The sequence below is a fragment of the Octopus sinensis genome, linkage group LG5 (genome assembly GCF_006345805.1).
Source record: "Octopus sinensis linkage group LG5, ASM634580v1, whole genome shotgun sequence".
Classification (NCBI taxonomy): Eukaryota; Metazoa; Mollusca; class Cephalopoda; order Octopoda; family Octopodidae; genus Octopus; species Octopus sinensis.
This window is the reverse complement of record NC_043001.1, coordinates 84,637,321-84,653,799: the sequence shown is the minus strand read 5'-3', so window position 1 is coordinate 84,653,799 and position 16,479 is coordinate 84,637,321. Positions and strand designations below refer to the sequence as shown.

At 37.4% G+C, this 16,479-nt stretch overlaps 1 protein-coding gene across 1 annotated transcript in view; it reads right to left on the bottom strand.

Moving 5' to 3' along the window:
* Positions 1 to 15,256, bottom strand: part of LOC115212201 (S-crystallin SL18) — an 18,787-nt gene extending 3,531 nt beyond the window's left edge. The window contains exons 1-6 of the mRNA XM_029781039.2: positions 15,055 to 15,256; positions 9,594 to 9,689; positions 8,917 to 9,032; positions 6,984 to 7,037; positions 4,583 to 4,864; positions 2,692 to 2,799 (exon numbers count right to left, since the gene is read on the bottom strand). Coding sequence (XP_029636899.1) covers positions 2,692 to 2,799; positions 4,583 to 4,864; positions 6,984 to 7,037; positions 8,917 to 9,032; positions 9,594 to 9,689; positions 15,055 to 15,187 — 789 coding nt within the window. The 5' untranslated portion in view covers positions 15,188 to 15,256. The remainder of the gene's footprint in view (positions 1 to 2,691; positions 2,800 to 4,582; positions 4,865 to 6,983; positions 7,038 to 8,916; positions 9,033 to 9,593; positions 9,690 to 15,054) is intronic.
* Between the last annotated feature and the right edge of the window lie 1,223 nt (positions 15,257 to 16,479).

Sequence of the window (16,479 nt, the reverse complement as noted above, 5' to 3'; positions counted from 1 at the left end):
ATGGAATGTAGCAGATTCGAGGTTTATGAATATATATAGATTTAATATGCATGCATATATGCAAATACATACATGCATATATATGCATATGTATATATGTATACATATCAAAAGTCTGACATGCACAGAATATAAATGGCATAGAGAATCAAAGAGGTTGAAAAGAATTATTACAAATCCAACAGCTGTTTCTGCGAGCTCGATGGTCCAAAATAATAATTGCAGATTGATTCCATCGCAGGATGAGACGAACCTCCATCTTCAAGGAGGAGATCATATATTTGAGGTGGTAAAGCTAAGCTCTTCACTAAATTATTACATCTGTGAACTTCTTTCCTTTAACACCTCATATGTAAGATCTCTTCTCTGAAGACGGAGGATCTTTTCATCATCCTACGATAGAATTAATCTACAAACGTTATTGGAACACCGAGCCCCAAGAAACAGCTGTTGGAATTGTAACACTGTACTTCAACCCCTTTAATTCCCTATGTCACTTGTATTCTGTGTAATTCGGACCTTTATATACATATATATATATATATATATATATATATATAATATATATATATATATATATATATATATATATATATATATATACGCGAGAAAGAAGCAACAAGAATGGATAGGTTTTTAGTACAATCGTTTCATACAAGGACAGGCTTTATTAAAAGTTGCAAAAATTGCAGCATATAAACGTGTCCCGTACTTATCAGCTAAAATACATGTGAGTTCTCTAGACATCCTAGTGGTTGAGGCTATACTCATGAAGTAATGTAGATAATTAAGTAACATAAACAGATTTCCAAAGTTCATTAAAGTTCTTTAAAGATGATGTACAGTCTTATCACAGAATTTAAAAAAAGTTTTAATAGCATCACAGAGAAGGTGACTTAATCCATGGTGTACATATGAATTTCCAGAGATATGAGGATATGAAACGATTGTACTAAAAACCTATCCATTCTTGTTGCTTCTTTCTCGCTTATAATCACCCCACATTACTGTATTGTTAAAACCGTATAGTTTTTTTTTGGTGCATCTAAGTTAGGTACCATATTCAAGTAAATTCATTTAAATTAACTTGAATCTTTATTGCTTTTTGTATATATATATATATATATATATAATATATATATATATATATATATAGTGGTAATATGTTTCAAGGAAAGATGACAGTGGATCATACGGAGGACAGCAAAAGAAGACGCAGAGGACGCAGACAAGCCTATCCCTCATAAGTTATCGACCATAGCCCTTACAAATTCGACGCTTTATCGGAAAATCTCTTCTAGATCGAATATATACATGAATGTATGCACAGACAGACGGATAGGTTTTATGTAGAAGATGGAGTTTAAAAAAGCATTCATTAGCACCAGAATCTTTTCGGCTTCAACAATCTTTTCGGCTTCAAGTTGCACTGTTCCCTAGTGGGCTTGGAACGATGCATTAGCACCAGATGCAACGCACATTGTATGTGCATGTGTGACCGCGGTTGTACCCGTGTGTATGTATGTGTATAGGAGTGTAGTGGTATGCATACAAATACATACGATTGCGTGTCCGTATGTGCGCTCATGTGCCTGCATATGTATGTGTCTGTTGCGCGTATCTACGCATTCTTATATATATATGTGTGTGTGTGGGCATTTGTGTACTCGTGTATGTGTGTATATATATATATATATATATTCTGTTGTGTCTGGGGAGAGTCATTTTCTTTTTGTGCCTTATAATGTAACACACTCACTGGTAAAATTTCCACTTATTTCTTATTTTTATTTTCCTAAAATGTTCGTTGCACCTTACAACCTATTCAATAGTCTATTGAAAAGATTGCAAGACGCAGCGAAAATTTTAGGAAAATAAAAATAAGAGAAAAGTGGAAATTTTGCCAGTGAGTGTATTACATTATAAGGCACAAAAAGAAAATGACTCTCCCCAGACACAACAGAATATGCTTCAACACACGAACTCAAATAATGAATCTTGCAAACCAAATCCAAAAACGATATATATATATATATATATATATATAATATTAATTAGAGACAAAACCACTATTTTGCAAAACAAACAAGGAAAGACTTAATCAATACATAAAATTTTAATAAAATTTTATGTATTGATTAAGTCTTTCCTTGTTTGTTTTGCAAAATAGTGGTTTTGTCTCTAATTAATATTATATAATATTTTACTATAAAATTGGATTTAATCCTAAATCTGATTTTTTCCCCGTAAATTTGGATTTATTCCCTAATATTTATTATTATATATATATATATATATACATATATAGGGTAATCTCGTGCATAAATGTATGTATACTTGTATGAATGTATGTGTAAGTATATGTATATACGTATGTGTGTGCATGTGTGCGTGTGCGTACGTGTCAATGTATGAAACCGTTCGAAGATCTTTACCATCTGTAAATTATTCTCCGCCTGCTTGCCTAAGGTACAAATTTGCATCTATAAACTAATACTCATCAATAGAAGACATGAATGCGCATTCGCACACATAAATGCGTACAAACGCCTACATACACACACACATATACATGTCTCTACACGCGCTTATTTATTCATAGTTATTCATAGACACACACACATATGCACGCTGCTTTACTCGATTTTGTATACCCAAATATAGAAATATACACCACACTGTTACACCTACATGGTCACCCAGGAAGAATTGGTTTCCACCGTGTTGCATCTCCAAGCATCTCTCTAAAAATGGAAGAACTCTGCGACAGGTCTCCTGGAATCTCATGCGCATTTCCATCTGTAAGGATAAATATCAATTAATTAGGAACAGGCAGATGAATAAATAAATAAGTAGATAGATAGATAGATAGATAGATAGATAGATAGATAGATAGATACATAGATAGATAGATAGATAGATAGATAGATAGATAGATAGATAGATAGATAATTAGATAGACAGACAGACAGACAGACAGATAGATAGATAGATAGATAGATAGATAAATAGTTAGACAGATAGATAGATAGATAGATAGATAAATAGTTAGACAGATAGATAGATAGATAGATAGATAAATAGTTAGATAGATAGACAGACAGATAGATAGATAGATAGATAGATAGATAGATAGATAGATAGATAGATAGATAGATAGATAGATAGATAAGTAGGGAGCTAGGTAAAGTTGAGAAGATGGACGGATAGATATACACACACACACACACACACATGTATATACAGAGAGAGAACGAGATAGAGAGAGAGTGTGAGAGAGAGTAAGAGAGAGACCGACTGTTGATTGATTGATTAAGGAATTGATTGATTATAAATGTGTGTACATGTGCAAATGTCATACAACAGTCACGCCAAAGTAATATGATTTTCAATAATATCGTTGGAAATCGGAGTATCGACAATCCGATTTACGCTCAGACAGTTCAAACCTTCCTTTCTTACTTGAATATAATCAAAGTATAGACAAGGAAGATATTTTTTTTTCCTCTTTTCTCCTCGTAATATAACTTCTTGGAAAATACGTATAGTGTCTTACACAACACAATTCTCCCATCGAATATGTGTGTGTGTGTGAGTGTGTGTGTACGGGTGTGTTAAATGCTTGCAGCACCTGGGTTTCCCAAGCGGTCACCCATCTAAGTAACCACTAGGCTGGACGTTCTTAACTTCGGTGATTGACGAGAACCGGATAACATCGATGGCGTGAAGAGGAGAGGTTGAATTACATGGGCGACTAATAGTCTTCTATAAAAGCAACAACATTGTCCGGACTTGTGCCTTGGAGGATAAATTTCTAGATGCAAGCCCATGGTCATTCATGATCGAAGGAAGTCTTTACCCGTATATATACATATATATACATATATATACTTGGGAAAGTGCCTTCTACTTGGGCCGACCAAAGCCTTGTGAGTGGATTTGGTAGGCGGAAACTGGAAGAAGCCCGCCGTATATGTATATATGTGTGTGTGTTTGTGTGTTTGTGTTTGTCCCCCCAACATCGCTTGACAACCGATGCTGGTGTGGTTATGTCCTCGTAATTTAGCGCTTCAGCAAAAGAGACCAATAGAATAAGTACTAGGCTTACAAAGAATAAGTTCTGGGGTCGATTTGCTCGACTATAAAGGCGGTGCTCCAGCATGGCCGGAGTCAAATGACTAAAACAAGAAAAAGAGTAATAGAGTGAATCATCATATCAAGAGACAACTGTATGGAGATCTCCTGCCTGCTTCCATTATTGAAAGAGAAGGATACCTGCACTTTGCAGGAAACCTACCAAGAGCTGGCAAGTGAATTACTGTTGTAGATGCCAAAGCACCGCCGCGCTCGAGTTGTTTGTCCTAATACAACCTCAGATCAAATCATCGGATACCTCCCTCGATTTATGTAAGTCCGAAATTGATGGAGTGCAAGGGTTAAATTGCCCGAGTAAACTCTAGCAGATATTGATAATGATGATGATGATGGCGATATACGTGTTTGTGCTTGTTTGTATACGTGTGTGTGTATCTACGCAACCGTTCAGGTAGCATAGTCTCGTAAATACGCTTAAAATACTTACCATTCTGCTATCGCTCATACTGTCACCGTACATGTCACCGCGCATGTCACCGCGCATGTCACCGCGCATGTCACCGCGCATATCACCGCACATATCGGAACGCATATCACCGCACATATCGCCGCGCATATCGCCGCGCATATCGGAACGCATATCGCCGCGCATATCGGAACGCATATCGCCGCGCATATCGGAACGCATATCGCCGCGCATATCGGAACGCATGTCGCTGCGCATTTCGGAACGCATTTCGCTGCGCATCTCTGAGCGTGATTCAAGTCCCTGAAAATGAACACATAACAAAACGACTTTAAAGACGAAACAAACAAATATATATATATATATATAAACATATACGAGTGAGTGGACCAGCCAATTTATTGGGAGTTACATGTACGGATCAAAACAATCTGAATCAAATTCATTTACTCTTGAATTTCAAGCACTATGCTAGTCGTCTTTCAAAATGTCTCTTGACTAGCATCACGCTTGAAACTCGAGAGTACCAACGAATTTGAATCAAACTGCTTTGATCCATATATATATATATATGTGTGTGTGTGTGTGTGTGTGTGTGTTGATTCACATCGACAAAAAGAAAGATATAGAAGTAAAAAAAAGTAGCAGATATATGCAAGCAAGTTATTCGAAGTCTGATCCCAGTACGGATACGCTACCTCGGACTTGACAAATATCTCGAGAGGGGAATTTGGATGTCAGAAACTGTGTATTCTTCTGTTGTATATATATGCACGTCCATGTGTAAATATATGAGTTTGTGCAGTGTGTAGGTGTGTGTGTATGTGTGTGTGTGTATGTGTATGCGTGTGTGTGTGTGTGTGCATGTGTGTGTGTGTGTATGTGTGTATGTGTGTGGGTGGGTGTGTATGTGCACGTGCGTGTGTTGTTCGGCGTTTTACGTCGCCAAAAGATGACAACATTAGCCAGAAACCGAAAATAAGACGGCACGCCCTTGTTTGTTGCGTGGTCAGAGGTTCAGTAAACTTGTGATTGATTCTTTGGAAACCTGCAGTCAACAGCGCTGTTATCGCAATTTGCAATATAAGATAAACACAGAAGTATATTTGTGTACTAGAATGTGTCCATTAGATATAATAAACAAGAGACCGATGTCTATTACTTTCACTATACTCTACAGCAATGATTCTCAACTGGGGTCCATATAAGATTTTGCTGGGTCCATGCAGCAAAATAGTAAGTTGGAGATCGACAATAGTATTTTAATTTTGCTTTAGATGTATGTATTGGTATGTATTGCAAGAAACAGCTGGGTTTCTTTCTCTAACATTTTACATTAGTTCAACCTACACAAACTAATGTGTGAAAAACAAAATAGGAAGTTTCAATAAAACTAGTTTTTACATATTGAATGGTGATGTTGTCCACTAGAATAAAATAGTAATCAAAGGAGTCCATAGACAGAAAATGGTTGGCAATCCCTGGTTCACAGTGTGCAGGTGGTATTTGAGGATGTTCAATTATCAGTATATTACACTCTTCAAAGCAAATGGAGTGTTTTTATTTCTTTCAGATTCTCTCGGGAGAGGATATGCTAACGTAAAAAATGGAAAGACATGCGCTCATTGTTGCCATATTTCCGGAATACGGCGATTTAGATATTCAGCACGAGTCCTATGTACTTAAGGCAGGTTAATTCATATCCGCAGAAACTTAGGAAAAGCATCTGAATCCCTGCTAATCGGTTAGTTAAAGAGGTTTAAAGTCCTTACGAACATGGTATGCTTTTGTTGTTCTCTGATGCGAAAAACTTCGACCAAGGCCAAACTTCTAACAGGAGAAATGAAAGATGGTTATCTGCCGATAGCTTTAATGTCCCAAGATTGATGCACACTAAGGTTCAGGAACATGGTCTAAGAAATAATGCTGCTGGATACGTTGAGATGCTGCAGACAGTCATTAAACTGTAGATGCATGAGATGCACAGTGGAAGGCCATACGAGTTACTTGACTCGAGACCTCCTCACAAAACCTACATAAAACCAAGAATCGATGTCTAATAAACTTTACAATCATGTAGCATCAAACCTATGGCCTCCAAACACGCCAGATTTAAATCCCATAGACCACTTCGTTTGGAGCATTCTCTAAAAGGGTGCTAATTGAATTCTTCATAACATCATAGCTTCACTGAAGAGCACCAATGTTCAGATGATGTTCGAAATAAATAAGGAACATTTTATGTTGGCATTTCAACAATTCCGGTTCCACAATAAAGCTACCATCGAAGCAAAAAGCGGATTCATACAATGGTTTTTATAAGACACCTTAAGAACTTGTGCGCAAAATTTTTCTTAAAGTACTGTACTATAGTGAAATATATACAATTAGTTTATACAGTATTTGAGGGAATTATACGTACCAGTCTACTATCCATGTCACAATATCTTTGGCGCATGTCAGACATTTTATCAAACTGAAATGAAATAAACAAAAATATAATGAAAGAAAAGGCGTATTAAATATAATGAAAATAAACATAATAAAAGAAAAAAAGCGTATTAAATCTGTCAGGCTGGAATCAATTCATTAAAGACACGCAAGGCAGTGATGATTAAAATAAAGTTGTTTCCGTTTGTATTTGACACGATCGTGTAAATTCAAGCGTGGGAAAAATTCAGCAATATCTGTCGCAGGAGTAAATTCATCTTGTAGAAATGTGCAAAGAAAATACGCAGAACTGGGCTGCAAATGACCTCATCGTACTGTGGGGCACGTTTATCTGCGTCGTTATACTTCAACAGCTATAGACACTTAACCCTCTAAGGACTGCATTTCTTACACGTAAACAGGAAAATATATATTTGCTTTGCGGAAGGCGGCGAGCTGGCAGAAACAATAGCACGCCGGGCGAAGTGCTTAGCGGTATTTCGTCTGCCGCTACGTTTTGAGTTCAAATTCCGCCGAGGTCGACTTTGCCTTTCATCCTTTAGGGGTCGATAAATTAAGTACCAGTTACGTACTGAGGTCGATCTAATCGACTTAATACTTTCGTCTGTCCTTGTTTGTTCCCTCTATGTTTAGCCCCTTGTGGATGATAAAGAAATATATATATTTGCTTTCCGGTGGTAGATTTAATATATAATATTCTATTTTAACGTTCCCGAAAGGATGACAGACAAATTTAACCTCAAGGGTATTTGAAGATTGAATGTAAAAGAACATAAATTAAGTATCACAAGCAACTTTTCTGGTGCACGAATGATCCTGCAAAGGTAACAATGTTCCCCTCCCGATTATTCTATTTCTTAATATTCTCTTTTTATTTTGCATAGGCGAAGGAGTGGCTGTCTGGTAAGTAGCTTGTTCACCAGCCACATGGTTCCGGGTTCAGTACCACTGCGGGCACCTTGGGCAAGTGTCTTCTACTATAGCCTCGGGCCGACGAAAGCCTTGTGAGTGTATTTGGTAGACGGCAACTGGAAGAAGCCCGTCGTATATATATATATATATGTGTGTGTGTGTGTGTGTGTGTGTGTGTGTTTCTGTGTCTGTGTTTGTTCCCGCCAACATCACTCGACAACCGATGCTGGTGTGTTTGGGTCCCCATAACTTAGCGGGTCGGCAAAAGAGACCGATAGAATAAGTAAAAAAGAATAAATCCTGGGGTCGATTTGCTCCATCCAGCATGGCCACAGTCAAATGACTGAAACAAGTAAAAGAGTAAAATGAGAGTATAGTTGAACATGGCTTTGTGGTTAAATGAATGGAACAGATTTGCTCCATTCCATTCACAAACTATTTACCACTGTAAACTAAACCTCAGAAAAACGTTTCCTTTATCTTTAATTTTTCAATGGTTTTAGCCAGAGATTAAGACCATTCTTGGGCACCGCCTTTGAATTATTCATATAAGAACTCATTTCCAAAGAAAATAAATTGTTTAATAATTACACGTGATAAGATTGCGAGGCAGCAGAATTGTTAGTAACGTCGGCGAAATGCTTTGCAGCATTTCATATCTTTATATTCTGAGTTCAAATTCCTCCAAAGTCGACTCTGTCTTTCCTGGTCGATAAAATAAGTACCAGTTGAACACTGAGGTCGATGTAATCGTTTCACCTTAAATTGCGGTGTTTTATTCTTTTATTTGTTTCAGTCATTTGACTGCGGTCATGCTGGAGCTCCACCTCGAAGGTCTTTCAGTCGAACAAATCGACCTGAGGACTTGTCATAATTTGAAATCAATAATTACACGTAGTAATTAGTCTAGCTTGCCTCAATTTTACTTGTAATTCTTCATTCAGTGTAAAATTCTAGATACTCAAACAAGATTTTTCTAGTTCTACACTTACCATCATTCTTCCCTCTCTGTCGTAATACATTCTCATGTAATCATCCATGATATCATAGAAGCAGTCTGAGATGTAGTCAACTTTGGCCATATCCATATTATTTTTGCCATGGAAACCTGCAATAAAAGATTTGTTCAGAGATAATACTATTGTCCATTGAGATGTTCGTTGCCGCACATGATGTAGCTACTGATGCATTAACTTGATAAAGTTATTGGCATTGTCGCAGGTCTGGTCTCACTAGTAGTGTTATAAAGTTATATAATGTTATAAATGCCACGTGTTAAGAATTCTTTGCTTGTTTCTTTTTTTACTTATTCAAGTCAAGACAGTGAAGTCGTCTGTTCTTTGTTAATAAACGTAATTTGAATATTATCAGTTTGAATGAATAACGAAAAGACAAATGATTTCGCGCTAGAATAGAAACGACTTTCAATTCTTTAAATGGCAGCCTGTCTATGTGATATTAAATTCAAATCAAATGTCCTAGAAACTTTGTGACATAATCAATTTAAGCAGCGGGATAAGTGTGTTCCAGAAAACGTGGCTTCCATCCAACCTACTTAATCTGACATCGAAATTAAAATAGGAGAAAATAAGGAGGAATTTGTTTATTGGATAATTTAAATTTATCTGTCACACTACAAGAATATTAAGCAGAAGATTTGTGTCCTTACCGAATTCTCTGGCTAAGTATCTGGCAATTGCCATACTCTGTGGAATCTGGGTCCTGTTGTCAATCTCCAGCATAGGCAGCATAGAGCATGGCATTCCTGAAATATAAATTAATAAAAGACCAAATTTATTTATTACTATATATTATTGAATGTGTGTGTGTAAGAGAGAGAGAGGGAGAGAGAGAGTGTATGTGTGTGTGTGTGTGCGTGTGTGGGGGGAATGTACGTGTGCGTGTGAATGCACGTGTGCGTGTGTGCATGTGTGTGTGTGTGTGTGCAGTGTGTGTGCGCGTGTGTGTATGCGTGCGTGTGTGTGTGTGAGTGAGAGAGGAAGAGAGAGGAAAGAGAGAGAGGATAGAGGAAGAGAGAGAGATGAGAGAGAGGAAGAGAGAGATGAGAGAGAGGAAGAGAGAGATGAGAGAGAGGAAGAGAGAGGAAAGAGAGGAAGAGAGAGATGAGAGAGATGAGAGAGCGGAAGAGAGAGAGGAAGAGAGAGGAAGGGAGAGGCTGTGAGTGTGAAGTAAGGGAGCCTTAATATCATCATTATGGGTTTCATGTCCACTTTTCCGTGCCCGCATAAGTCAAACATAATTTCTTGAGGCGGGATTCCTATGGATGGATATGCTTCCTATGGTCAAAGTACCAATGTTTTCATGGAAGGAAATATTTCCCCAAAGGCTAAGCATATTTTCACAGAAATTAAAAGCGAAAGACAGCGCTGATAAGGTGACATTCGTTTACACCTATCACGCGATTTCAAGACAAAGAGATATAAGCTTGCACGCAACCAACGCACACATATATACGTGGAGGGACAGAAAAGTTCCTGGCTTGCGATAGAATGAAATACAAGAGGATCAGTTAATTATGATTTTATTCAACACTAGCAGTATCGCCCGGCGTTGCTCGGGTTTGTAAGGGAAATAACTATATAAGCATTTTTAGAGAGTTACTTCCCTTATAGATGCCAATTCGGGCTTACTTAGCCATTTCTGTTTTGGTGTCTTCAAGCCATGAAGTCGTTGTTCTAAAAGAACGCTGGTCTCCTTGACAACGCATTACGACGTTGATTTCCTTACACTCCCTTCCCCACAGCTTCACGAGGGAGGGAAGAAGGGGGAGAAGGAAACAGGTGCAGGTGTGACCATGGACGCCAACTCCGCCGCCATCGACACACGAAAAATTATGCATTAAAATGGAATAAAAAATGATGTTAAATTATTTTTAAAATCGTAGACTCATCGTAGACGCGCGCTAATACTCAGACGGGCTCGATATGAATCACGACTATAAGATACCCGAATTTGGTTGAACTGCACCGCAAAATGTGGGAGTAGTTAGGAATCTAAATCGAAGGGGACAGACACTCACACAACTACAGTTTTATATATATAGATATTTCCTTCTCAGATTCACACACTTATTGCAGTGGTCCTTCAGTTTTTCGAAGCTCTGTAAAAGAACTCGGAATGTCGGGTCTCCAATCAGGCCTTTCGCGAAACCCATAAAACCAGGAACTTTTCAGCACCTCCTCGTATATATCTTTCTTTACACACACTCACACACACATGTGCGCCCACATGTATGTATACACAAATACATACATTATCACACACATAAACATACATCCACACGCACAAACGCACACACACAACGGTTTTCATTCGCTTCGACGACATAGCAAATGGTTTCCATTTTATATACAATGCCGGCAGTTTGTGTGGTGGCCGTAAGCCTATAATATCGATAGTGCAGGTTATTCTATCGACCCCAAAGGGAAAAGCAGTGAAATTGAAGGTAAATAGCTGGAATAAATATTAAATCTATAGTTCCGAAGATCTAATGCTTGATACTACCACTAGCATCATTACTACTACTACTACTACTACGAATAATAATAATAATACTTCCTACTGGAAGCACAAGGCCTCAAATTTGGGAGAAGGGATTAAGTCCATTACATCAACTCCAGTGCGTAACTGGTACTTATTTAATCGACTTTGAATGGATGAAGAGTAAAGTCGAGCCCGGCGAAATTTGAACTCAAAACGTAGCGGCAGACGAAATACTGCTGAGCATTTCGCCCGGCGTGCTAACGATTCTGCCAGCGCGCCGTCTTCATAATAATAATAATAATAATAATGGTAATAATAATAATCCTTTTTACTGGAAGCACAAGGCCTCAAATTTGGGGGAAGGGATTAAGTCCATTACATCAACTCCAGTGCGTAACTGGTACTTATTTAATCGACTCTGAATGGATGAAGAGTAAAGTCGAGCCCGGCGAAATTTGAACTCAAAACGTAGCGGCAGACGAAATACTGCTGAGCATTTCGCCCGGCGTGCTAACGATTCTGCCAGCGCGCCGTCTTCATAATAATAATATTAATAATAATAATGGTAATAATAATAATCCTTTCTACTAAAGTCACAAGGCCTGAAGGTTTGTGGTTGGGGGACTGGTATTAAATTTCCGCAACTGGTACTTAATTTATCGACGCGAAAAGGATGAAAGGCAAAATCGACCTCGGCGGAATTTGAACTCAGAACGTAACGGCAGACGAAATACCTATTTCTTTACTACCCACAAGGATCTAAACACAGAGAGGACAAACAAGGACAGACAAACGGATTAAGTCGATTATATCGACTCCAGTGCGTAACTGGTACTTATTTAATCGACCCCGAAAGGATGAAAGGCAAAGTCGACTTCGGCGGATTATAACGTAACGGCAGACAAAATACCTATTTTATTACTACCCACAAGGAGCTAAACACAGAGAGGACAAACAAGGACAGACAAACGGATTAAGTCGATTATATCGACCCCAGTGCGTAACTGGTACTTAATTTATCGACCCCGAAAGAATGAAAGGCAAAGTCGACCTCGGCGGAATTTGAACTCAGAACGTAGCGGCAGACGAAATACCGCTAAGCATTTCGTCCGACGTGCTAACGTTTCTGCCAGCTCGCCGCCTAGGATAATAATAATAATAATAATAATATAATAATAATAATAATAATAATAATAATAATAATTGCCCTCAGTGGAATTTGGAGTTAAATAGCCTGAAAAAATACTAGAAATATTGTTCCGATGCTCTAATAATGATTGATACTACCACCACCACTAATACTAACAACAGCAACAACGACGACGATGACAACAACAACAACAAAACCAACAACAACAACAACAACAACAATAATGATAATAATAATAATAATAATAATAATAATAATAATAATAATAATAATAATAATATAATGATTTTAAATTTATGTATAAGGCCAGCAATTTCGGCATAGGGTAAGTCAATTACATCGACCCAAGTAATCAACAGGTACTAATTTTTATCGACCCAAAAGGATGAAAGCCAAAATCAACATTTGCGGCATTTGAACTCACAACGTTGCCGCCAAGCATTTTGACAGGCGTACTAACGATTCTGACAGGTCACCGCGTTAATAATAATAATATTAATAATAATAATAATAATAGGGCAGCAAGTTCAGGGGAGGGAGTAAGTCGGTTACATCGACCCCAATCTTCAACCGGTACTTATTCTATCGACACTGAAAGGATGTTCTCCGGAAAATAACTTAAATGTACATAGTGGCTGTGTGGTAAGTAGCTTGCTTACGAACCACATAGTTCCGGGTTCAGTCCCACTGCGTGGCACCTTGGGTCTTCTACTATAGCATCGTGCCGACCAAAGCCTTGTGAGTGGATTTGGCAGACGGAAACTGAAAGAAGCCCGTCGTATATATATGTATACATATATATATGTATGTGTGTGTATATGTTTGTGTGTCTGTGTTTGTCCCCCAGCATCGCTTGACACCCGATGCTGATGTGTTTACGTCCCCGTAACTTAGTGGTTCTGCAAAAGAGACCGACAGAATAAGTACTAGGTTTACAAAGAATAAGTCCTGGGGTCGATTTGCTCGACTAAAGGCGGTGCCCCAGCATGGCCACAGTCACATGACTGAAACAAGTAAAAGAGTACTCAAGAAGAAAGCTTTTAAATTTAATAATCAAGAAGTGGAATGAAAATGTCTGAAAACCGATATACATCTCGAAAGGAGGTGGATAGTTTGGCAAAGTACAATGATCTTCTAAACGAAATTATCAGAATGTCTAGTGCGACAATAAAATCAATTTCAAAAAGATGGAGACCACCAGGTATGATTTTCAAAAATACGAGCAAACATATATGATAAATACCGGAGATTATAACATTTTACCCGTATAATGATTACAGAATTATTTAACGTTTCTGCTATTGTCACAAGGTCTAGTATTTTGAAGGACGGGACTTATCGATTTCATCGACCCCAGTGCACAACTTGTACTTATTTCATCGACATCAAAAGGATCAGGGGTAAAGCTGACCTCAGCGAAATTTGAACGTAGTAAGTAGGAGCACTCTATCGGTTACGACGACGAGGGTCCCAACTGATACGATCAACGGAACAGCTTGCTCTAACGATTCTGCTAGATCGCCGACTTTAATAATAATAATAACAATAATAATAATAATAATAATAATAATAATAATAATAATAAATTCCCTGATGCAGTACCAGGTATGCCTGATGCAGTACCAGGCAGTGGCTCTCATGGCTTCTGATCTTAACTGATTGGAAGTGTTATCATGTACATTGTTTTGTCTTGGTATAAAAGATGGGCTACAGCAAATATTCTGCTCAATACCACAGATTTGCTTGTCAGTTGTTTGACCTTAACCAGTTGAGCATGTCCCTTCGTGGCTGACAATATGTGCATCTCTGATCACGAGCAGAAGTAGTGGGGGAGCATCATAGCCATGTGTTGAGAGGGATTCTTTGGGGTTTGAATAGTTCACCTCTGGAAACATGGGTGGTTCTTTCAACATCCTTAAACAACCCTTATTCAGGGACCGTTTGAGCGGGATGGGCTACTCAATCTGAAGAAAATTCTAACTGGGCCCCACCTGCAAGGTCATGTGCTGTTTATCTTGATATGAGATCACCATGTCGCGCACATATGGTTGTGATGCATGTGCCTGGTGTACCTTTATCAGACGGGTAGTCATGATGGGTATATTGGGCTTCGTATATTTTACCCCAGTGTCACTTTGATGGCATGCACTGCTCTCTCACTCAATAATAATAATAATAATAATAATAATAATGGTTATAATGATCCTTTCCATTGCATGCACAATGTCTGAAGTTTGGTGTGAAGGCGCTAGTCGATAACGCCAATGCCAGACTTCAACTTGTTTTTAATTTATCGAACCCGAGAAATGAAAAGCAAAGTGGAATTGGAACTTAGAATTAAGGAGCCGGCATAAATTCCGCTCAGCATTTTGTCCGGCATATTAACGATTCTGCCCAACTCGTCTCCTTAATAATAATAATAATAATAATAATAATAATAATAATAATAATAATAATAATAATCTATGTGACTTACGGCTGCGCATGCCACTCCATTCGGAAGATTCGATCCTGCGGTCATTGTACTGGACACCAGCAGCTGCGAACAGCATACGGCAGATCTCAGCACGGCCACGGTGGTTGAAGTAGTGGAGAGTGTAGGAAGGCATGGTTGGGATATGTGATGTGTCTGAGAAGAAAACCTCTTGTGTTGATTCAGGGCCGAATCTAATCAGGAGATCAATATATATAGTTTTACCTCACTTAACTATATCCTTCAATTTCTCCATACTCCCACTCTTCCCACTTTCTCCCCATTCACCTTTATCTCCATCAAGATTCCATTTTGCTTTCTGTCATTCTCCCGTTGTTTATTCGTATTTCTCTTTCTTTCTTCCTTTCTTTAATTCTCTCTCCCTCTCTCTCTCTCTCCCTCCCTCTCCCTCTCTCTCCTCTCTCTCTCTCTCATTATTTGGTTTTACGTTTCTCTGGTTCTTTTGTCCCATTCTCTTGGTACGGTTTTTGTCATTTGCTCTTTGTTTCAATTTTTCTTAATTTTCTATTTTTATTTATTTTCATTTTCCTTGAATTTCTTCGTTTGTTTTACTTTTACATTTTTCTACTAATTTCAGCAAACACATACATACACACATGTATATGTGTGCATGTAAGTATTTATATATATATATATATATAATATATATATATATATATATATATACATACATATATATATATATTATATATATATATGTTTGTCTGCCTATATATATATATATATATATATCTGTGTTTGTCTGCCTACATATATATATACATATATATATATATATATATATATATATATATATATATATATATATACATATATGCAGATAAATGGTGCAAAAACACTGATATACATGTATATATGTATGTATATACATACATATATACATACGCACATGCATACTTACACATACACACACATATATATTCTCACTAATTATAAGCATTTACACATACGTATGTGTGCATATATGTATACAGCTAGTGTAATTGCTCAAAGCAATTAAGGATAGCTCTGTTGAGTGTGACTGTTCTAAACGGCATTAGAGTGCAGTAGAAAATAATGACAGGGATGTGTAACCAGGTTTAAATGAAAAACAAGAGGAGAGATATTGATTGAGCGTGAACAAGAGAGAGAGAGAGAGAGAGAGGAGAGAGAGAGAGGTAGTGTACACACATACACACACAAAAACACTCACACACACATATATATATATACATATATATATATATATATATACACAAACACTCACACGTATATACGTATATATATGTATATACACACACATATATATATATACATATACATATATATATATATATATATATATATATATATATATATATGTATGATTTGGAAGCACATAAATACATTTAAAAACTAAACAAATTAACCACTGAATAAAATGTTAAA